The sequence below is a fragment of the Mustela erminea genome, chromosome 15 (genome assembly GCF_009829155.1).
Source record: "Mustela erminea isolate mMusErm1 chromosome 15, mMusErm1.Pri, whole genome shotgun sequence".
In the NCBI taxonomy this organism is placed as follows: Eukaryota; Metazoa; Chordata; class Mammalia; order Carnivora; family Mustelidae; genus Mustela; species Mustela erminea.
Window position 1 is genome coordinate 56,228,266 of NC_045628.1, and position 23,269 is coordinate 56,251,534.

The following is a 23,269-nucleotide window of genomic DNA, read 5'->3' on the forward strand; positions in this document are numbered from 1 at the left end:
AAGTTCTCTCTCCCCCTCTCTAATATAAATAAATAAATAAATCTTAAAAAAAAAAAAAAAGAATAAAGGAAGCCTATTTTAAGATTTGGTCTCTGAAGCATAACCAAGAGTTGATCCTAATTTTAAAAAAATAATTTTTCATAAAAATGGTAAATACCCACTACTGAAAAGAACTGAAGCATTATAATAAATTGAGATAAACAAATAATAAATAACAATGACAGCACAGAAAACCTTGTCTGAACAATTTCAGACATTACTTCAGGTATAGAAGATAAACAAATTATGTATATTAAATTTAATTTTAATTTAATTTGACACAAGAAAAACTGCTGCAAATGCTTTTTTTTTTCTTAAAGATTTTAATTATTTATTTGACAGAGAGACACAGCGAGAGGGAACACAAGCAGAGGGAGAGGGAGAAGCAGGTTTTCCGCCAAATAGGGAGGCCAATGCGGGGCTCGATCCCAGAACCTTGTGATCATGACCTGAGCCAAAGGCAGACGCTCAACCAACTGAGCCACCCAGGAGCCCTGCAAATGCTTTTTTAAACACAGAAATATTTGTTCCTAAAAGATCTGTGTTATAAAAAAAAAGATCATAAAAAACAAAAGGTTTATGTCATTGTAATTTGTTCTTAACTCCATGCTTTCAATTTTATAAGAGAAAAGTTTGGATTTCCATTCTTTCTCCCTAAATTCCATCCTTCCCATCCCAATTTGCTAATATACGTGTGTGTGTATATATATGTATACACACACACATATTTTTTTTAGCTCAGCAAGATTTAATAACATTTACACTTACTAGTAATATAATTCTCAATTATATTTATTCATGAAAATATACTGAACTGGATTGAATGTTTTTTCTACAATTTCTCCATTTATTTCTCAAAAAGATTTTGCTTAAAGTTTCTCCTTAAAGTTAAGATCCTATTTTAGCCAGGCCTGTGTCAAAAATGGATGCAAAACATTGAGACCGTTATGACAGAAATATAAGGCATGAAACAGTGACATAGGGACCCAAGTGTCACATTCAAGAATATCTTTAAAAATACCTTTTTTTTCTGTTTTCTACTGGGAGGGAAGTTGACATCAGCGAACTTTGGATCATATTTTCGTGGAAAATAAGGATGTTTAACTAAAAAACAAATAGAAATCCATAAGTATTTGCAACGACACAATTTTTAAATTTTTATTTGCCCTAACATGTCACAAATACTTGAGCAAAAACTACCTCTTCTAAGAAGAATAATAGTTCAAACATATTAACAAAGATTAAGAACAATCTACCAAATAAATATTTTTCAGATGAATACATAATTGGTAAGATTACAAATCCATACATACTTTAGGTGTCAAAGTAAAGAAAGGAGTGGCCACCCTAACCTGATGAAATTCCTTGTAGTTATTTCAAACAGTAGAAATGTAAACAATAAAATCCCAATATAGTACTTTCAGCATCAATTTTACACCAGGCAAACAGAGCCTTGTGAAATATACTTTCTCTCAAATTCTTTCCTGTCTTATTGCCATGACTCAACTCTGAAACCCTTATCTTTCACCTCAATTACTCTGACAGCCTACCCCACTGTCTTCCAGTTCCTAACCCCTCTCTTCCAACAGACCCTGCACACTGACATCACAAAATAATCCTCCACTGGTCACAATCCTGCTGGACAATCTATAAATGGCTTCCCAGAGTCCTCTAATGAGATCTCGGTTTATTTCCTCAACCTACTCTTCACTCCATACCCTCCACTTACTTTACCTCAGTCACACCAGAACAGCGCAATTCTCAGAACTCACCTTGTACTCACACTCTCCCAAGACACTTCCTCCAAAAGCTTTCCAACTTCCTCTACACTCTGAAATCACCTTTCATATGCCTCCATCACCAGTCATGCTTTGTTGATTTATATTTATGAGCTCATCTCATCTGATTTACAACTGTCTTAGGCACATTCCTATTCCCAGCACTTGGCTGGAACCCAAACACTGATCTGGATTCAAGTTAATGTAAATTAAATCTTAGGCAGAGTTGGAGAAGTGTTTTACGTGAACAAACTCATGGCTTTAAATACGATCTATATGCTGATAACCCGAATTCACAGCTCCAGCTACAAATCTCCCCCTTGGGCGCTCCTGGGGGGCTCAGTGGGTTAAAGCCTCTGCCTTCGGCTCAGGTCATGATCCCAGGGACCTGGGATCCAGTCCCGCATCGGGCTCTCTGCTCCGCGGGGAGCCTGCTTCCTCCTCTCTCTCTCTCTGCCTGCCTCTCTGCCTACTTGTGATTTCTCTCTCTGTCAAATAAATAAAATCTTAAAAAAAAAATTTACAAATCTCCCCCTGGAAAGTACAAACTAACAGCCTATTCAATATCTCTATTTGACACAAACATACTCCAAACTCAACTCCTGGTCTTCCTTCCAAATCTGTTCCACCCCCATTCTTCTGCTTGTTTGGCAAAAAACTTTATTCTTTTCTTATCTTTACCTCACACCTTGTGTGATCCTTTAGCAGATCGTGTTGTATCTGATCCTTCAGCAGATCGTGTTGGCCCTACCCTACCTTCAAATCAGATCTGGAATCCAACACTTCCCATCATCTCCTGAGCTCCACCCTGGTCCAAGTCGCCAATATCTTTCACTTGCATAGGTGCAAAAGCTTCTTAATTCGTTTCCCTTTAAGTCAATTTCCATCAGTGGCCCATTAATCCTTCTAAAATATAAATCAAATTGTGTCACGCCCCTAAATTACCCCTATCACAGGAGTAAAAAGTCAAAGTCCCAACATCTACAAGGCCCTAGCAGGTCTGCCCTCTTCCTCAATCTAGGGGCTCTTTCCTCTCTAGCAACATGGGCTTCAGCTCCAATCTACAGCTCCTGCCTCAAGATCTTTGCACTTGCAGTTCATTCTGCTTACATCCCTATTCCCCCAGATTACCCACAGCTCTGATCGCTCACCTCCCTTTGCTCGAATGTCACCTTCTTTATGACTGACACTGACATTTAAAACTGCCCTACCTATCATTCTTCTTCTTTGCTGTGTCTCTCTCCATAGCACTCATTGCCTTCTAATGCACACTGCTTTATTCTGTCTTCTGCCGCCAGGAAATGTTAAGCTCCATAAATATAGAGATGTTTGTATGTTTGCTTCACTGCTATGTTCCCAGTTCCTGGTACATAGTTGGAATTCAATAAATAACTGTCGAACTGACTGAATAGGCGGGGAAAAAAGGGGGAAAGTGAGAGAGGGAAGAAGGGGAGAAGAAAAATAAAGGGGTGGTGAGGAGAGGAGTAAGAGCCTACCTGGAGCGTTCTGATGCCCAGGAAAAACACCAGGAGACTGTCTCCAATACCATGATGTCGAAGCCTGGAAATTCCAGGAAGGCTGGCCGTTGAGGTGAGGCTGAGAATCAAGCGGGGACTGGGCGTCGAAGGGAGGCTGTGCCCCCGGAAGAATCTGGGCGTCGAAGGGAGGAGGCGCCTCGGGGAGAGCCTGGGCTTCCTGAAGGGGCTGCTTCTCTGAGGAAGGCTGTGACCCTGCTACGGGGGCGGACGACGAAGGCGGTGGTGGTGGCGGCGGCAGCATTGCCCAGAGCATCCAGCTGTCCCGCTGCGCGGCAGTGTCCCTCGGAGGCCCCAAAGTGGGGGTCAGCTCGGATGCTGGCAACCACCCTGCAGAAGACACGAAATCACTAGCCGGCTCAGCCATGCCTCCCGCCAGGTGGAAACCCAGCATGCGAATGTGGCACAAGCCTTAGGCGTCACCTCCGTTCTCGCGAATTACGCAACTCTGCCAACCAGGGGCTGCTACGTCATCTGTAGGCGCCGGGAAAACTTCCTGCGTTTCCGACGGATCCCGGGTTGCCTCTTGGGTAGATTTGACTCTGCGTGGTTAGAGTTGTATGCTTGAGCGGTGTCCGCCACTGCGGATGGCGAGGGATCTGATCGGGCCGGCGCTGCCGCCCGGCTTCAAGGCCCGCGGGACAGCCGAGGACGAGGAGCGAGACCCCAGCCCTGGTAAGCGGCGGCGTGAACGCTACCCGCCAGGCCCGCCCGCCCCTTCTCTGGCCCGGCCCCACTCTTTGAACAGAGGTCTAAGGCCTGAGAGGGCGGAGCGGTGGCCTGTGGGCGCGGCCGAACCGAACTAACTTGGCTTCTTTAGCGGTAGCGGGGAGGAGAGGGTGGGCTGATAATGATGACAATGATGATGTATTCTCATTTAGCGGTGAATGGGCTGGACCCTGTGCTAAACGATCGATACACATTCAGTCATTTCATTCTCCTAGCCACTGTATAAGGCAAAGATTATCATTTCCATGTTACAAACGCTAACACTGAGGCCCAGGCTGTTGCGCAGATCGCATAGCGAATAAACGGTGGAGCCCGATTTAGAACACAGCCAGTGCTCCTAACCTCTGTGCCATTTCGTCTTCTGACGTATCATGCCCTTAACTCTTGTAGAAGATGCTCTGCTCCCTAGTCTCCAACCTACCTTCCTAGCTCCTCTTTCTCTCATTGTATATGGAACACACGGCCCAGCGCTGAAACCAGTCCCGAGTTTCTGCGCTGTTCCTCAATACTCTAGGCTCTTTCTGGCCTCACTCCACTTCTTGACATACTCCTACTCCATTCTCCAAGGCCCAACTTAAATGTCAGTGAGGCTTCAGTGAAGCTTTTCCAAACTCTCCCAAGAATGGTCACGCCTTCCTTTTCCTCCGGGTTTTCTTCTATTTAATTACATAACATATTTAATACACTTTTTTTTTGAAGATTCTATTTATTTATTTGACAGACAGAAATCACAAGCAGGCAGAGAGGCAGGTAGAGAGAGAGGAAGGGAAGCAGGCTTCCCGCTAAGCAGAGAGCCGGGTGTGGGGCTCGATCCCAGGACCCTGGGATCACGACCTGAGCCGAAGGCAGAGGCTTTAACCCCTGAGCCACCCAGACGCCCCTTTAATATACTTTTTTAAAATGATCTGTGACGGGATGCCTGGGTGGCTCAGTTGGTTGAGCAGCTGCCTTCGGCTCAGGTCATGATCCCAGCGTCCTGGGATCGAGTCCCACGTCGGGCTCCTTGCTCAGCGGGGAGCCTGCTTCTCCCTCTGCCTCTGCCTGCCATTCTGTCTACCTGTGCTCGCTCTCTCCCCCTCTCTCTCTGATAAATAAATAAAATCTTTAAAAAAAATAAAAAATTTAAAAAAAAAAATGATCTGTGACATATCTGCCTCACCATGGCAGTATGATCTTCTAGTTTAACAGAGTGAGCACTTACCAAATAAATGCTTTCTATCTTGACCAAGTTTTACCCTGCCTGGCACATAAAAGATCCTCGGTAGATATTTGATGGCCACTTGCTCACCAAGCACAATCTCTTATGCACAGCATGTTCTTTTTAACACCTAAAATCCCCCCTACTATAATTCCGTTCCCTTCATAACCTCCTGGATGACTGATACTATAACTGTTGGCCAAAAAATCTTGAGATTTTTTTTTTTAAGATTTATTTGACAGGGGCGCCTGGGTGGCTCAGTGGGTTAAAGCCTCTGCCTTCAGCTCGGGTCATGATCCCAGGGTCCTGGGATCGAGCCCCACATCGGGCTCTCTGCTCAGCAGGAAGCCTGCTTCCTCCTCTCTCTGACTGCCTCTCTGCCTGCTTGTAATCTCTCTCTGTCAAATAAACAAATAAAATCTTTAAAAAAAAATTTTTATTTGACAGAGAGAGATCACAAGTAGGCAGAGAGGCAGGCAGAGAGAGAGGGGGACGTAGGCTCCCCGCCAAACAGAGAGCCCGATGGGGGCTTGATCCCAGGACACCGAGATCATGACCTGAGCCAAAGGCAGAGGCCTAACCCACTGAACCACCCAGGTACCCCATCTTGAGATATTTCTTATCTCATTATTCTTTTGTCTGGTTTCTTAAGTTTATCAGTACCAATATCCTTGAAATACACTTGGTTACATCATAGAAATTCCCTTGTTGCCCTCTTCCAGGCACTATCTGCCTCCCCGTCCCTCTTTCAACCAAAGGGGAATGACTGTCTTGACTTACCATAGATTGGTTTTGTGTGCTTTATGTAAATGGAAAAATACAATATGAACTCTCTTGTAACTGGCTTCATATTTTGGCATAACATTATTTTGTGAGATTCATCATGTTGATGAATTATTGTGGGTGTTACCGCAGATTGGTTATTGTCACTGCTGTCTAGCAGTCTATTATGTGAATGTTCTGCAGTATCCTACCCATTTTACTCCTGATGGACATTTGAGTAGTTTCCCTCTTTTGGCAGTTAACAGCACCCTGCTGTGCGTTATAGTACATGTCTTTTAGTGAACACGTGTTGCATTCCTTTGGAAATTTTTGGATCATTGGGCATGCATCGGTTCAGCTTGCCAAACAGTTTCCAAAGTAGTACCAATTTACACTCCCACCAGCCTGGGTAAGAATTCTAATGATTCCATATTCTCACTTAGTTGTCTCTGTCTTTTTAATCTGATGGTTTGTAGCAGTTTCTCAAGGTAGTTTAATTTGCGGGTCTATGATAACAAATTGAAGTCCACTACCTTTTCATTTGTTTGTTGTTGGGTTTTTGTTTTGTTTTATTTTTTGGAAACGCTGATGTGTGTTATCTTTTGTTCATTTTTCCAATGATTTGTCCGCCTTTACTGACCTGTTGAGTTCTTTATATAGTCTTAACAAATCATTTTTCAGTTATGTGTGTTGCAGGTATCTTCTCTAATTCTCTGGCTTCCCTTTTCACTCTCTCATTAGTATGTTTTGTTGAACAGAAGTTTTTAATTTTAACATATTCTGATTTGGGGGGTTTTTTTTCTTTTACCGTTCGAGCTTTTTGTACCCTATTTAAGCAGTCCTTGCCTCCTCTAAGGTTACAGAGTTGTTCTTCATTTTATCCTACAAGCATTATTGTTTTAGCTTTCACATTTATATTTGCAGTTCATCTGGAATTTATATTTCTGTATGGTGTGAGATAGGGGTGAAGATTTATATTTTTCCTTACAGATATCCAATCGGTCATCAACCTCCCTTCTTCATGATACTGTAATGTCACCTTCTTTATATATCATGTGACCATATATATGCATCTAGTTACATTTTTATTCTGATAAAATGCACATAACATATCCCATGCTAACCGTTTTTAAGCATTTTAACCATTTTTAAGCATTAAGTACATTCACATTGTGCAACCATCACTACTATCCATTTCCAGAACACTTTTCCTCTTGCAAAACTGAACTCTGTACCCATTAAACAGTGAGTCCCCGGTGCCACTTCCTCCAGCCCCTGGAAATCACCATTCTGCTTTCTATCTCCATGAATTTAACTACTCTAGGTCTCTCGTATAAGTGGAATCATACAAGAGCACCTGGGTGGCTCAGTCAGTTAAAAGTCTGCTTCGGGGGCGCCTGGGTGGCTCAGTGGGTTAAAGCCTCTGCCTTAAGCTCAGGTCATGATCCCAGGGTCCTGGGATCGAGCCCCGCATCGGGCTCTCTGCTCAGCTGGGAGCCTGCTTCCCTTCCTCTTTCTGCCTGCCTCTCTGCCTACCTGTGATCTCTGTCTGTCAAATAAATAAATAAAATATTTAAAAAAAAAAAGTCTGCTTCAGCTCACGTCATGGTCCTGGGGTCCTGAGTCCAGCCCCACATTGGGGCTCTGCCTCAATTTCTTCTCCCTCTGCCCCTCCTCTCACTGGTATGCTTTCTCTCTCCCCATCTCTCTCTTCAAATAAATAAATAAAGATCTTAAAAAAAAAAAAAAAGTAAGTGGAATCATACAGTATCTTTCTTTTTGTGACTGGCTTATTTCACTTACCACTATGTTTTCCGGGTTTGTCAATGTTGCAACATGTGCCAGAATTTTCCTCAGGTGGGAATTCTTAGACCCAGTCGGATATCTGCCCTGTGTTCTCGTACTTAGCTACTTCCCCGAGAGAGATCACTGACAGAATTCGGAGGAGGGAGTGAGCACACAGATCTGAGGTGGAACAAATGAACGTTATTCAAATACTTTAGAATATTGAATGCTGGAAAATGTCCCCTTAGATCATGTCATTAGAAAAACTCAAGGGGGAGATGTTTTCTCAAGACCAGTCCATATACTCCAGATGCTGTTTTGTGGAAGTTAAGTGGAGCCTTGGCTCTTTTGACTCCAACCCCAGATTCCTCATGTGCAATGACCTTCACCTCCACTAATTTCAGCTGTATTTATAATCACACACTGGACTCTTTCATCTCTGAAAACTTAAATTCAAATTTCATTCAGAGCAAGAATCCCTCATTCAGCCATCATTCTCACTTCCTGTTACACTTGCTTGGTTTTGTTTTGTTTGTTTTTTAATTTTTGTTTTAAAACCTCATGAAGCTATGCCATCTCTACCCTCTGTCCTTTTTGGCCTCCTTCTTTTAATCACTTCTGCCCCCAGACCTAGACCTCACGATGCATCACTTCATCCACTCTCTTGTAGTATTTTCAACTCCCTTACCCATTCAGGATTCTGTTAAACCCATCTGGCAAAAACCCAGCTCTGGATAAATCCAAATGTTGACCTCTTGTGAGCCTACCTCCAGTCTTCCAAATGCAGCTGGAAAAAACCTCAGACCTCCACAGGCTAATGTTACTAAAAATTACAGTCTCCTCCCCAGCTGGGTTCTCAGCTCTGCCCAGCAGTCCTCAGAGGTTTCCCTGTGCAGCTCTTTCCCCATTATCAATTGTGGTTCTTTAAAAGCCTCTTTTTTTTTTTTTTTTTCCCTGAGACTATCTTTCCCTCTACGTTGCTGAAGGAGTAATTGCCATCTTAAAAGATCTTCCTTAATTTTCTGTAAGTGTGCCTAAAACTTTCCTGAATCTATGCCCCATATGTCTTCTCTTTGATTACAGTAGAAACTGTACACTATCAGCTTCTAAGGCTAAATCCTTCCATTTTTATTCTGAATCCCTTGCCTTATTTGTTCTCAGGGCTCCGTGCCCGCAGCATTTGACCAAAGCATTCCAATCTTTCTTGTCTTTATGAAAATTCTACTCTACATCCCCCTGTAGCTAGTATTCTTTCTCTCTGGATCCTCTCCATTTTCTCCTTACCCCCTGCGTTGTACCTTCTTAACCCACTACATTCTGGCTTCTGTTCTTGGCAGTCCATTGATTTCACTGTGAAAGTAAATGAAGACCACCCACCAATTGTTTTTCACACATTTTGCTAAATCCAAGGCACTCTTTTTAGTCCTGGCCGTGCTTGACCCCACTGCAACATTGAACCCCATGGATGCCTCCTTTCTATCCATTCTTGGTGCCAGTCCCTGATCACACTTCCAGTTTTTCTAAATGTGATAGGCCCTTGTGTTTCCAGTTCTTTAGAGATGCTTTTGCCTCTGCCTGGATGGTGCATCCGGCAATCCTCACCAGCTAAGTCACTTGAATCCTTCAGCCCCATCCCAACCATCACTTTCTCCAGGAAACATTCTCTGACGTAACTGTTCTCTACAAAAGACTGAATTGGGTTCTTAATGATATTTCCAGGCTCAATCTTGTCACAAGTTCAGCAATCTTTTTTTTTAAGATTTTATTTCTTTATTTGATAGAGAGACCATAAGTAGGCAGAGCAGCAGGCAGAAGGAGAGGGAAAAGTAGGCTTTCTGCTGAGCGGGGAGCCAGGCAAAGGGGCTCCAACCCAGAACCCCAGCATCATGACCTGAGCTGAAGTCAGACACTCTACAGACCAAGCCACCTAGACACCCCAGGATCAGCAGTCTTTTTTCCTATAAAGGACCAGATAGCAAACATTTTAGACTTTGCAGGTAAAAATCAAGATTAGTGTGAAAGTATGTATACAATAAGAGAGAAAACAAATTTTCATAATTTTTGTTGAAATCCAAAACATAAAGGAGTACAATTTTATTGTATGTATAAGCCTACTAATGAGAAGAATGGGATTACTTTTGGTGGGAATAACATTTCGTTTAATTGGGGTTCTGAGTTAGTGTTTCCTGTCATCAGAATCCATTGCTAATCTGTAATGAAGGTTATTTCTTTAAGAGAAAGAGAGCATGTGTGTACATGAGGATTTGGTTGGGGCAGGGAGCAGAAGGGGACAGAGAGAGAATCCCAAGCAGGCTCCAAGCCCAGTGTGGGCCCGATGCAGGACTCATTCTCATGACGCTACAATCATGACCCAAGCAGAAATCAAGAGTTGAATGTTTAACCAACTGAGCCACCCATGTGCCCCGTAATGAGGTTTTATTTACTATCCTGAATATATTTTTTTCTGTGCATAGTTTTGCGTTACAGATGTTACAAGGGAAAAATAATGAAACATAACCCCTATTCTCATGGAATTAATTATCTGTTTGTAAAATTACCATTGCAATGAGAGGTCTACTTTAATAATTCTAATATAGCATTACTGTTTTAGGACAGAGATGAACTAGTTCATTACAAGTGCCTAAAATAATTTTGAGACAAATTCGAGACAAATCCTGAAGAAGAATACCTATGAAAGACTGAAGCCAGGTGTGTCCTTAATTTTATTAGAAAGTTTATAGTGTGGCTTATACCAACTTACATTTTCAATATTCTTTTTCCTTTTTAGGTCACTGTCTCTTAATATTCTATTCCTTCATTATATAATAGGTATTTCCTTTGATACAACCCAAGTAGAATCTCACTTTTACAGTATTTTTCCTGTGATCATTTTTCAAAAATAAGGCTTTGCATCCTTCTCAGATGAGTTTTATCTTCATCTATTTAACTATGCTCTTTTTTATATACCACATTTGTTTCTTTAAAAATTTAAGGCAAATTTATCTGTTAGTTATAAAACCAAGGACAGCGCCTATTTAGACCATTTAGTCTTTTCAATCATTCGAACTGTATAAAAGAATAGTAAAATCTTTTTTCTTAAGATTTTTTTTCTTTAAAGATCTTATTTATTTATTGAGAGAGAGAGACAGAGATAGCAAGAAAGAGCACAGGTGGAGAGGAGACGGAGAAGCAGGCTCCTGCTGAGCAGAGAGCCTGACGGGGGACTTGATCCCAGGACCCTGGGATCATGACCCAAGCCGAAGGCAGACGCCCAACTGACTGAGCTACCCAGGTGCCCCTCAAGATTTTATTTTTTAATAATCTTTACACACAGCATGAGGCTTGAACCTGCAACCCTGAGATCAAGAGACATGTGCTCTACGGACTGAGCCAGGCTCCCCATAAAATCTTTCCTTAATCCAAACCAATCCAAAATTACCCAGTTAGTGTCAAGTTGACAAATTACATTGGTAACACTCTCATATAAGAAAAGATGGAAGCAAAAGAGAAAAAAGAGAGAGAGAGAGAGAAAAAAAATCTTTAATACATAGAATGAAGAGGAAGAGATTAGAGCCAATCTCTATGAAAGGGAAATTTTCATAGTCATTTTCATGGTGCAGCTGTGACCTCTAGAATTTTGAAGAAAGGGTTATTGATAGAAGGTGATATCTTCCCCTTCTTATTATAGTCTAAAAGGTGTTTTCCCTAGGAATTAATATACATAAAAGATAATTAGAAATTATTAAAGACATTAATCATTAAGGTTGCAAGTCAGATACAGTCTCCATGTATAGTTGGGGAACACTTAACCTACTAACTATGCAGTCAATCTTAAACAAGAATTGGAGAGGGATGCCTGGGTGACTCGTTGGGCATCTGCCTTCAGCTCAGGTCGTGATCCCGAGTCCTGGGATCGAGCCCCGCGTCAGGCCCTGTGCTGGTCTGGAGGCCTGCTTCTCCCTCTACCTCTCCCGCTGCTTGTGTTCCCTCTCTCAGTGTGTCTCTCTCTGTCAAAAAAATTAAAAATCTTTTTAAAAAAAGAGTTGGAGATATGGTTCCTGTCCCTTAATTCTTAATGTTTTCCTCTTTTGCTACTTGATTGTCCTTTTCTAAGCATGCTGAATTACTAGTGTAGCATGTGGTAAAATTCCTACCTTTATTTAATGACATACAGAAGAATATTGAAAAAAATGCATCAGATTTTTAAAAACAAAAGTTTGGATTTTTAAGTCAACTTACTGTGTATTGAGTATTTAAAAAAAAAAAAGATTTTATTTATTTATTTGACAGACAAAGATCACAAGTAGGCAGAGTGGCAGAGAGAGAGAGAGGAGGAAGCAGGTTCCCCGCCACACAGAGAGCCTGATGCGGGGCTCGATCCCAGGACTCTGGGATCATGACCTGAGCCGAAGGCAGAGGCTTTAGCCACCTAGGCGACCTCTTGAGTATTTCTTCTGTAGAAATACATGAAGAGGGGATAGGAAAAAAATGTTCAGAAATAGACCAAATGTTCCAAAACTGGCCCGTTTTCCCTCAGCTTAATACCGGTAAACCCAGATACCACTGGTAGTGCCACTGACATGTTTAGTGGTCATGTTAAACTTAAAATGTGAAAAGCAAACTCTTGGGGGCACCTCGCTGGCTAAGTCAGAAGAGCTTCTGAATCTTGATGTCAGGGTCATGAGTTCAAATCCCCTGTTGAGTAAAGAGATTACTTAAATAAATAAACTTTTTTTAAAAAAAGATGTGGAGATGTGGAAAACAAATTCTTGACACTTCCCCCAAACTTGCCTTCCTCTTAGTCTTCCCCATATTAGCAAATAGCGTTACCATCCTCCTGGCTGGCCACTCAGGCCAGAAACCTAAGACTCAACCTCAAGTCCTTTTTTTTTTTCCCCCACAGTCTTGAGGTCTTTTATTTTCTTTACATTTGTCATGCCATGAATTCATAGGGAATGGGTTCCAGCAGTTCGGGCTCGTTTCCATTGGTTCTTCCAAAGTGTGCTTCTCTGGGCGGAGCAGGCTGACGCGTCAGTTGTACCCAAGTACCTTTCTCTTTGGCTTCCTCCTTTTTCTTATCATTTTCCTTCACACACTTCAGGAAGCTACCTCGGCTCTTTGAATGTTTAATATGCTCAATGTGTACACTGATTCTCTTGGCAGGAATCTTGCCCTTGTTTGTTTAGAACAATGCCAGCAGCATGCTGAGTAACATTGTAGACTCTTCCGTTTTGCCATGGTAACATTTGTGGGGCATTCCCTTTTGAACAGTGCCCATCTCTTGATGTCCACAATATCACCTTTCTTGTACATTCGCATGTATGTGGCCAAAGGAACAACTCCATGTTTTCTAAAAGGCCTAGAGAACATATAATGGGTACCTCTCCTCTTTCCCTTTGTGTTGGTCATTTTGGTGAATTACTGGAAGATGGCGGTTCCAGCCAAAAGGCCTCAAGTCCTTTTTGGGGGGAGGGGGTGTTCACTTCTCCCATCCAGACCATTAGCAAGTCCTCTTTGCCCTTCCTTCAAATTATGTTGCAAATCAAATTATTTCTTGCCAGCTTTCTAACTCATCTCGCTTACTCCCAATCCCCCAGTCTATTGTCCATAAGCAAACAGGTATTTTAAAAAAATGTAATTCAGATTATGTCTCTCCAGACTTAAAACCTCTCATTGACTGCCTATCATTAAAACCCAAACTCCATACCACATCTCATATTAGTATCTGTTGAGTGCTTAGTGGATGCCAGCTACTGCGTAAGATGCTTTGCGTGTGTTAACTGACGTAATCTTCACAATAGCCTTTTGAGATTGGGAATATTATTAACCTCATTTTACAGATCAAGAGTATAACACAGGTTGGTTAAATAATATCCAGGGGCACCCCAGTGGCCCCAGCGGGCTGAGTGACCAGCTCTTGCTTTCAGCCCAGGTCCTGATCTCAGGGTAGTAAGATCAAGTCCCGCACTGGACTGCCACTCAATGTGGGGCAGGGACTCTCTGCCTGAGATTTTCCCTCACCCCTCCCCCCACTTGCACATGTGCTCTCTCTCTCTCTCAAATAAATAAATAAATCTTTAATGCATAAATAACATCCAAATCACATAGTTAGTTAGCAGCTAAGCTGGAATGCAAAGCCAAAGAGTCTGACTCAGTCTGGCCCCTTTATCCCAGCCTCATCTTGTCATTTTGCTGACGCGGCTTGTCCTTCAAGCATATCAATCTTAGTTCCATGATGGGATTTTTGCAGTCGCTCTTTCTCTGTCTAGACTCTTCTTTCCTCAGATGGTTGGATGGCTACTGTCATCTCATCATTTAAGTTTCCATTCAGATGTTTTCTCTGAAAGGCCTTCCCTGACCTCTGTCTTTAAAATTCCTTTCCCACATATTTACAGTCACTCTTTGTATTTGTTTCCTTTTTATATTGTTTTTGTAGGAGTATTTACTTAGTTAGTATTTGTTGGATGGATGGATGTTGACTCTTCGTTGAATGTTGCCTAGTATAATGATTAAGGGTATAGGCTCTGAAATCAGACTCCTGGGTCCATATCCCAACTCCTATACTTAATTGTGTGAAGTTGGGCAAGTTGCTTTCTGCCTCAGTTTCCTTATCTGAAAGGTAGAAATAATAATACTTCCTAATAGGGTTGTTGTTAGAATTAAATAAGTTAATGGTAATGCATGTGAATCTTTTTTTTTTTAAGTAGGCTCCACGCCCAGCACGGAGCCCAATGCAGGACTCTAACTCACAACCCTGACCTCAAGACCTGAGCCGAGATCAAGAATCAGACACTTAACCAACTAAGCCACCCAAGTGCCCCTTGCATGTGAATTTCTGAAAATAAGGCATAGAAGGGGCTCTTGGCTGGCTCAGTCAGTGGAGCATATCACTCTTGATCTCAGGGTTGTGGGTGTAGAGATTACTTTTTTAAAAAGTGCATCGCATATCAGAACTCAAGACATATTTTTTCTCTTTTATTTATTATTTTCAAGTTTTTGCTATTATTAATATTGAATGAATAGCATGCCAGGAAAGTTCTTTGGAAAATCATATTTTCAGGCCCTACTCCAGGCCAGATGAATCAGAATCTCTGTGGAAAGGGCCCAGGAATCTTTTTTAAAAGATATTCTGGCTTAGGGCATGCATGCATAAATATACATATGTAGATACATAGATAGATATTATATATATATACACATATGTGTATATATATATATGCGCATATATATATATATATATATATATATATATATATATGATTTTTTGGCAGTTGTGATAAGCATCCAGGTTTGGGAACTACGGCAGCAGAGTTTTAGCATCACTGCTCAGGTTCAATATAGACAGGTATGACGTGACATCATGCAATGGCATTATACAGTAATTTGTAATTTTGCTAAGTTGTAGGGTGAGAGCAAGTCATTATGGTGAGTGGTCCAGAAAATCCCCAACCCCCATCCCCAGCATCGACATCCTGGTGTAGCCTCATTCTCTGTGTCTTTACTAGTAAGCAGTAAAGCTTAAAGTGACACTAATTTTTGTTTCAGCTTGAAAAATCATCTCAAAAAGAAAACAGGGATGCCTGAGTGGCTCAGTCAGTTGGGCGTCTGCCTTCAGCTCAGGTCATGATCCCGGGGTTCTAGGATCAAGCCCCGAGTTGTGCTCTATGTTCAGCAGGGGAGTCTGCTTCTCCTTCTCCCTCTCCCTATGCCGCTGCTTGTGCTATTTCTCTCTCTCAAATAAATAAACAAAATCTTTAAAAAAAAAAAAAACTGGGAAGTATGATGATGCCAGTAAAGATACTTTTTTGGGGGGGGGGGGGTGCAAAATGGTGGTTTATTAAAGCACGGGGGCAGGACCCGTGGGCAGGAAGAGCTGCTGCTGCCCAGTAAAGATACTTTTTAAAGTGGTGGTTCTTAATCATAAGCCATAATGGATAGTCTTGATTATTGATTTTTAGAGTATGGAATGGCAAATTTGTTGCTTGGTTAGCACCGTGACGTAAATATTGCCTATCAAATGCTGTCTGTAGGAGCAAAAACTCGTGAAACTATCTTGGCGGTTGCACCAACCAAAATTGGAACCAATGCAAAAACTGTAAGATGTCAGGGAAGTTATATGCCATTGTTACAGTTACAAGTTTGGGTATTAATTTTTTTGTGAATCTCATACTACGTAAACCACGATTGCTGCCTTTCTGTAGTTGGAAAGACAAAACCAAAACATACAAAACAGGGACAAATGAAATTAAAGTTCGTAATAAGTAATAGCCCACAAGTGCTGTGAATTTCAGAAGAGAAGATATAAGATGTCAGCTAGGGGGTTCATTGAAACAGTTGTGGCTACTTAGGACTTACACAAGAAATTTTCTTCAGTTGCAGGACCAGCTCTGCCCCCTAATTATAAAAGCAGTAGCTCGGAGTCCTCAGACAGTGATGAGGACAGTAGTTCATTATATGAAGAAAATCAAGAATCTGAAGACGATGACAGTGGTCCAGTGGCAAGGTCGGTCACTTAAATTAAATGATAAACCAAGCTTCAAATCTAGCATACATTGGCTGAAACAGATAGCTAGTCAGAGAACAACATATCTGTATTTTTACAGCAGAAGAAGAAATCCTTTCACACAGCATTGCCTCATGAACTATGCTGTGGAGAAAGAAATGTATTCTAGTAGCAGATAGCTGTGGAGATACCTAGGATTTTTATTAAATTCTTATTGAAAGGATTTTTCCTGAAAGTATTGCTGCAGTAACTAAATATTCTAAATAAGCCATAGCATTTCTTTTAAAAATTTTTTCTGCAGTGGATGGTTTTTGCTTAAGTAAATGAATGACTTCCCTCTAACAATCTTACTTACCATAGATCCATGTAAATAAGAAGTGGAATCTTTGTTTATTATTGGGTTGCAAGGGTTTTTTAATGCATTTTAAAGATTATGGACAGAAATAGCAATTTAAAACCCTTCCTGAATGAGATTAAAATGGAGAATCATGAACTTTTTGCTCCAAAATTTTCAGCATTGTTCAAAACCTCAGCAAGTGGAATCTTTAATTAACACTGTAGAAAATATAGAAAACTGATAAAGTATTCCCACCAGAGAGAATTAACCAATCTCTATTCTAGACCAAAAATAAATTCCAAGAAAAGGTTAGTGTAAGATCTACTGTGGTATCCATTTGCTGTTATTGGGCAAGATTAATTTGTTAGTATTTATTGTCAGCATTCATACAACTAGTTGGGAGTTAATCCTTCCTTTACAACTCAAAACTTCTCTGTGAAAAAAATTTGCATAAAGTTGCGCTACTGTATTTTTAGAAAACAGAGGAGAAATCAAGATGACGACGACGATGATGATGAAGGGTTTTTTGGACCAGCTCTTCCTCCTGGATTTAAAAAGCAGGATGATTCTCCTCCAAGGTGATAATGTGTGATAGTTCAAGCCTGTCTTGTCTGAATATTTCAATTGGTGTTTGTTAATTCACTAAAGAGTTGTCCAAAATTGTTGTTTAACTTACAGACTTAGGTAACATATGAAATGCATAGGGAAAAGTAAGTGTCTCCTATAACAAAAATGATTATTTCATTCTGTATAAAAATTTTGTGGTTTATAAAAAAAAAACTTTGCATCTCTTAGGTGGTGCTCACAAGAGTGTTTTGTAGTAGACTGATTGGGACATTATCCTTCTTCCCCCCTTTTTTAAAATACAAGGTTGCACACATAGGGAGTGTCCTGTCTGGCCTGGGGCTGGAATCCTGGTATTTGACTTTTAATATCAGACACTTTTTCAGTTTTTTGGTGATAGAAAAAACAATTCCTGTATGCCACGTTAAACAGTTTGACTGACTTTTCTGTACCTCAAATTTGCCATCTGATAAATAGGATAACAACAAGTACCTTTCAAAATTGTTGCAATGATTGAGATTTCATATTTACATACATATACACATGTGTGTATGTCTCTTACATGATGCCTGGCCCCAAGTGAGTATATAGTAAGTATTGATTCCTATCTTCTTGGAATTGTATAATTTTTAAATGCTGAATATGAAATTGTACACCAAATAGTTTATACTTCAGAATGTTATTACTCATATACAAGAGCAAATAGAAGGGGCTATTGTACATTTTACTTTCAAACTTTGTAATCACATTCGTCAGCTCCAATTTTCATATTACTTTGGTCTTTTTAGAATTAACAGGGATAAACTCTCCACTGATTTTGTATGGCCCCCAAGTCAGGAATAATCTTTAAAGGGTCACTGAAAAAACAAATACAGGCATGCCGACAAGTCCCATAGATGGCCTCAAAGCTTAAAATGTCCTCTCTGGCCTTTTACAGAAAATTTGCTGACCACTGGGGCACAATATTCCTTTCAGGAAAACACATTATTAGGTGTACAGCAATTTCTTTCTTGAGAGTTGTATTTTGGCTATTAAATGGCCAGGATCAGAACCTAGATCTTCTCCTGGTAGCGTTTTTCCTCTGCCAAGAAGCTTGCCTGTGAGGCTCTAGTTGAACTCAGTACAACCTGGAAAATTCAGCTCAGGACTTCAGTGCCATGTTGGTTGGTAATCCTGGCACAGTGACATCTCTGGGGAGAATGTTGGTATGAAAGAAAGAATGAAGAAACTGAAAAGCTCAAAAGAGAGGAGAAAATATCTTGTCTGTTATTTTTTTCCCTGATGTAAGGCTTTCTCTTGTTTAAGACCCAGATTTTAGGCGCTTCTCTCATTTGGAATGATGTCAGTTCCCTCAGAAATGTGGCAGTGGGGCAGCTTGAAAGAAAATGAACTTTGGCATCAAGGAGACCATGGTTTAAACTCTAGCTCGGCCACTTAATTATTTGTGATATCCTTGGGTATGATTTTGCTAACCTAGAAAATGGAATGACTTACACCAACCAGGGTTGTTTGAAGGAACAGAAAGGTGCTCTAGTTGAAATGTGGTTAGCACAGCACCTTTTCCCTTGTCTGGAGGTCTCACGTGACTTACGTTCATTCTTGTAGACTTATGTTCATTCTTGTAGACTTGTGTTCATTCTTGTAGAGCTCCACGTCATTGTTGGATCATTGGTGAGGACAGTGTTTAGATTTTTATACTGCGCTGGCACACGTAACCATTAATTGCCAACTTCCGTTGTATGCATGTGCTGTTTACATTCTTAGAACTCAATTTCTACTTAAGGAGTTCTGACTATAATTAGATCGCCCCTGAAAAATGTGTCGGTGGACAATGACAGTCAAAAGTGAAAGCCAAAGCACAAAACAGAAAAAGATCTACACAGGCTTCAATTCTTAATAAGGACTTTTTTAAAAATTGGCATTTCTATTTAATGTAGTTCTTTTAGGAAGTGGCATACACCAGTGCCACAAAGATTGGGAATTACTGGTTTAATATCTTAGCATTGGCTAACAAATAGAAAGTAAAAAGGAGAAAATTAGATTTTTTTTAAAGATACTACTAAGTGGAAAAATACTAGGTTATAAAATAAAAATATGTTAAATAAAATTCTTGTTTTCAACATTTTGTTATATTTTGGCTTTGAACATTTTGTTATTTTGTTATTTTCAACATTTTGTTATATTTTGGCTTTGTGAACTTTTATTCTAAAAACTGCTTTTTAAAGTCAGGGAGAATGCTAAAGGTTCATTTTATTTTTCAGGCCTATAATAGGTCCTGCACTACCACCTGGTTTTATTAAATCTACTCAGAAAAGTGACAAAGGCAGAGATGATCCAGGACAACAAGTATCATCATATTTCAACTCTGAGGTTTGGAAAATTTTTGGCTAAAGAATAAGATGTAGCAAACTCAAGACTTTACAAAGTAATAACTGTATTCATTTGGCTCAAATGTAACGAATATGCAGCCCTGTTAGCCTGAATCTAGGATTGTAAGGTACAGAGATGAAATCAAAAGCTTGTCCCAAAATGGAGATGTTACAAAAATAACAAGACAGTTACATGATGACAAGGATGTTATTTATTCATCCTTCTCATCTTTGAAGGGAAGCTTTAAAGTGCTAGGAAATAGAACATGATGAAAAGTTTAAGGAATCATTGTGATTTGACCTGAAAAAGAGGAAGCTGAGGAATTTGTTGACCATGATCTTTGACTTGAAATCAGCTCTTACGTATACAGCTATAGTGCCGGTATATAACAAAGCTGGGAGTTAAGTGATGTTATGAAAAGATAGGTCAGATGATTTTAGAGTCAAGTATAAAAGCTGTTTTCTTGTTAGAGGCCTGGTCCTTATCAATAGCTGAGATTTGTAGAGTACTTTATAACTTGTAATGCTCTTTCCCCATCTATGGGTGAGTATTATTTTTATCTTCTCTGCAACCATATGCAATAAATATGATCTGCCATCTTACAGTTGCTAAAAAACAGAGAAATTAGGTAATTTACCCAATGTTGCAGTTTATACTTATCAAAGCCACAGCTTAAACCCAGTTTTTGTTTTCTTTTGTTTTGTTTACAATTTAAAGTAATCTTTACACTCAATTCAGGCATGAAGCTACAACCCCAAAATCAGGAGTGAGTCACTCTACCAGCTGAACCACCAGGTGCCCCTTAAACCCGGTTCTTAAGATTTTAGATCACCTGTTTGGTCTGTTATTCTCCAGTAGCTTCCTGTATATTCATCTCTACTGAGAATCCAGCAGTTACACTGAGGTTGCTACTAAGGAAAATAAAATACAGTGGTTAAAACCATGAACTTCAGAGTCGTTTACTCATTCCTTCAACAGATATTTATAGAGCACCTACAATGTATCAGGCACATAGTCACAGAAGTGAGTCTGTCAACAAATCCTATTGTCCTGCCTTCAAAAGATAACCACAATCCAACCATTTCTGCAGTCACCCAGGTCTAAGTCAACATCATACTTCCCCTGTTTTGTTGGTCTTGATACTTTATCCCTGCTTTTTCTGCTGCCTCTTCTCAACACAGCCACTAGAGTGGCCCGGATAAAATGAAGTCAGATCGTGTCACTCACACCCAAAACCATCGGATTGCTCCTCCTGTCTCTGCATAAGAGCTAAAGCCCAGGGCCCCCTCTACAGTCTGGTCTCCTTTAGCTCCCTGATGTCCCCTCTTATTTTAATCCGACCACACTGTGCTCCTTGGTGTTCCTCCTCACAGAGGCCGGGGAGGCTCCTATCCCAGAGTGTTGATGCCTGTAAGTCTCTCCAAAATGGTCTTCCCCTAGGTATCTATGTGGCTTGCCTCCCAGAACATCAGTTTTTGGCTGGAATGTCACCTTAATGAGGTCATTTCTGACCTCCTAATTCAAAATTGCTAACTCCTCTTCTCCTAACTCCTCTCTCCTTCCCTCCTTTAATTTTCTCCAAGCATCTGTCACTACCTCAGACACCATTTATTTTACTGCTTCTTTTTATTTATTGATGACCTCTGCCCACTAGAATGCGACTCTATTGAGGACAGAGATTTTTGTCTTCTCTCTAGTGGACATTCAGAAGGGTTTGTTGAGTGAATGAATAAGTTAGACATAGTCCCAGCTAATCACACCTGCAATGTAGTGGGGAATACAGACACTAAACAAAAATCTAACATTATGAGTGATTCAAAAGGTGAAACGAAATACAATGGAACCATGACAGACGACTCTAAACTAATCTGAAGAAATGAGAAAAAGTCTTTGTCTCTGAGAAAATGTCTAAAGATTGATGAGTTGGAGATATCTCAGCAAAGAGGGCAGGAAAGATTGTTCCAGAACATACAGATATCTTCTTTGAAGGCAAAAGAGTGTGGAGAGGGAGAGTTAGGGTTTAAGAAGTCCATTGCAGTCGGAGGAGAAAGAGAAGGCAAGAGCCATCAGAGCTTGGAATCCTGGACGAGCTTAGTTTCACATCAGTATCATGCGGGTTGTTTTCCTTATCTTAGAGGGCTGTTACAAGGATTAAGTCAGAACAGTAGGTTTTCAACTTTCAAGAGCTCTCATCATTGTCATCATTCTTACCATCTTCACTACTGATGCCATGTGAGTATCTTTGAAAAATTTCGTGTAACTATAAGAAATCTTTCTAGCAAGGTTGCTAAATACAAGAATACATTACCAGAGGAAGTACCTCCAGGCACATGGAAGACTGAGCTGGCAGGTCCTGCTCGGGGCTCCCTGCCACAAACTCAAAGAAATGCCCAGGCTGTGGGGAATAGCAACAAAGTTAATACACAGCTAAGCTCCAAAGAAAGAAAGGGAGGTCTACAGCTGCTAGTGACATTGTGAGAATTCAGAGCTAGAGCAGGAAACACAAGCTTACACAGCAGAGGACCAGGGTGGTTTTAGGGAAGCCAGTCATAAGCCCTAGAGTTGGGCTTGGGGACCAGAGCTGTAGCTTCGGCTGTGCAGGCAGAGCAGAGGGAATTGAAGTCTCTGAATAAAACCCACAGCCTCCAGGTTCCATTCTGCAAAAAAAGGAGTCCTGGGGAAATATAACTTGCAGCCCTTGGAATGTGGGAAGGAAGTTTCATGCTCTCCATAACCTACTTTCAGGTGATTCCCAATATGTCTGTCTATCTGTCTGCCTCACACAGAGAGTGGCAAGGGAACGGGAAAAGAAAGATAAATACGGTAAAATATTAGCAGCTGATGGATTTGGGTGAGGATACATGAGTGTTAGTTGTGAACTACATTTTCCAAAAAATTTGTTCAAGCATAATTCAGTTTTATTCATGCTTGGAATTTTGTCCTAACTCACCTAGACAGCAGATGAATAGTTTAATTCCCTGGTGGTATCTATTCTATATTTTCTGCTTCTCTTAGCAAAGGGTGAGGGGTAATGGTAGGGCAGGGTTTACACCATCGCATACCTGTTGCACTTGGTTGTACTCTTGGTTCTGAATTACTTGCTTTATAATTTCCTTCCAATGAAACCTTTTTCAAAAAACACTTCTCGTTTTCATATTTTACTTTTTCAAAGAGGGGCTTCTCTTAGTCTCTTATTCACAACATATACCCCTAAATTAAGATATACGTAATGGTACTAATTAGCATTCTTTGAGCACTTGCCATAAGTCTGACACTGCATAGCACAACATAAACATATATTTACATGACTTAATTATATTCCCAGACCACATAAACTTAATTTAATCAAAACAGCAATCCTGGGAAATGTCAGGAAGTGTCAGCCAGAAAGCTTTTAGCTGCAAATAACAGAAAATGCTACTCAACATGGAACTTTGTCCTAACCTATTTTATTAGCAAATGGGCTGTATATGTAATTGCCTGGGCCATCTATATTCCCAAAATAAGAAGAATGTGTTTCATATGTAATAAAAGCTATACAACTAGGGTCATTCTAGGTTGGTTGGTTGAGCAGCCTAAATGATACGGGACTGCAGCTTTTCCCGTCTTTTCTGTCCTTTACAGGATGTTCATTCCTCTTAGGGTGACCCTTCATTATACCAGGAAGCT

The 23,269-nt window shown here is 40.6% G+C and overlaps 2 protein-coding genes and 1 pseudogene across 3 annotated transcripts in view; 1 reads left to right on the forward strand and 2 right to left on the reverse strand.

The window, feature by feature from the left end:
* NUFIP1 (nuclear FMR1 interacting protein 1) overlaps window positions 1-3,838 on the reverse strand; it is a 47,976-nt gene extending 44,138 nt beyond the window's left edge. The window contains exons 1-2 of the mRNA XM_032314646.1: window positions 3,314-3,838; window positions 1,061-1,143 (exon numbers count right to left, since the gene is read on the reverse strand). Coding sequence (XP_032170537.1) covers window positions 1,061-1,143; window positions 3,314-3,746 — 516 coding nt within the window. The 5' untranslated portion in view covers window positions 3,747-3,838. The remainder of the gene's footprint in view (window positions 1-1,060; window positions 1,144-3,313) is intronic.
* Window positions 3,839-3,888: 50 nt separating this feature from the next.
* GPALPP1 (GPALPP motifs containing 1) overlaps window positions 3,889-23,269 on the forward strand; it is a 38,843-nt gene continuing 19,462 nt past the window's right edge. For both annotated transcript variants that reach the window (XM_032314647.1, XM_032314648.1), the window contains exons 1-4: window positions 3,889-4,027; window positions 16,200-16,329; window positions 17,143-17,244; window positions 19,492-19,600. In XM_032314647.1, the coding sequence (XP_032170538.1) occupies window positions 3,913-4,027; window positions 16,200-16,329; window positions 17,143-17,244; window positions 19,492-19,600 (456 nt within the window). In that variant the 5' untranslated portion in view covers window positions 3,889-3,912. The remainder of the gene's footprint in view (window positions 4,028-16,199; window positions 16,330-17,142; window positions 17,245-19,491; window positions 19,601-23,269) is intronic.
* Window positions 12,726-13,285, reverse strand: LOC116574134 (annotated as a pseudogene).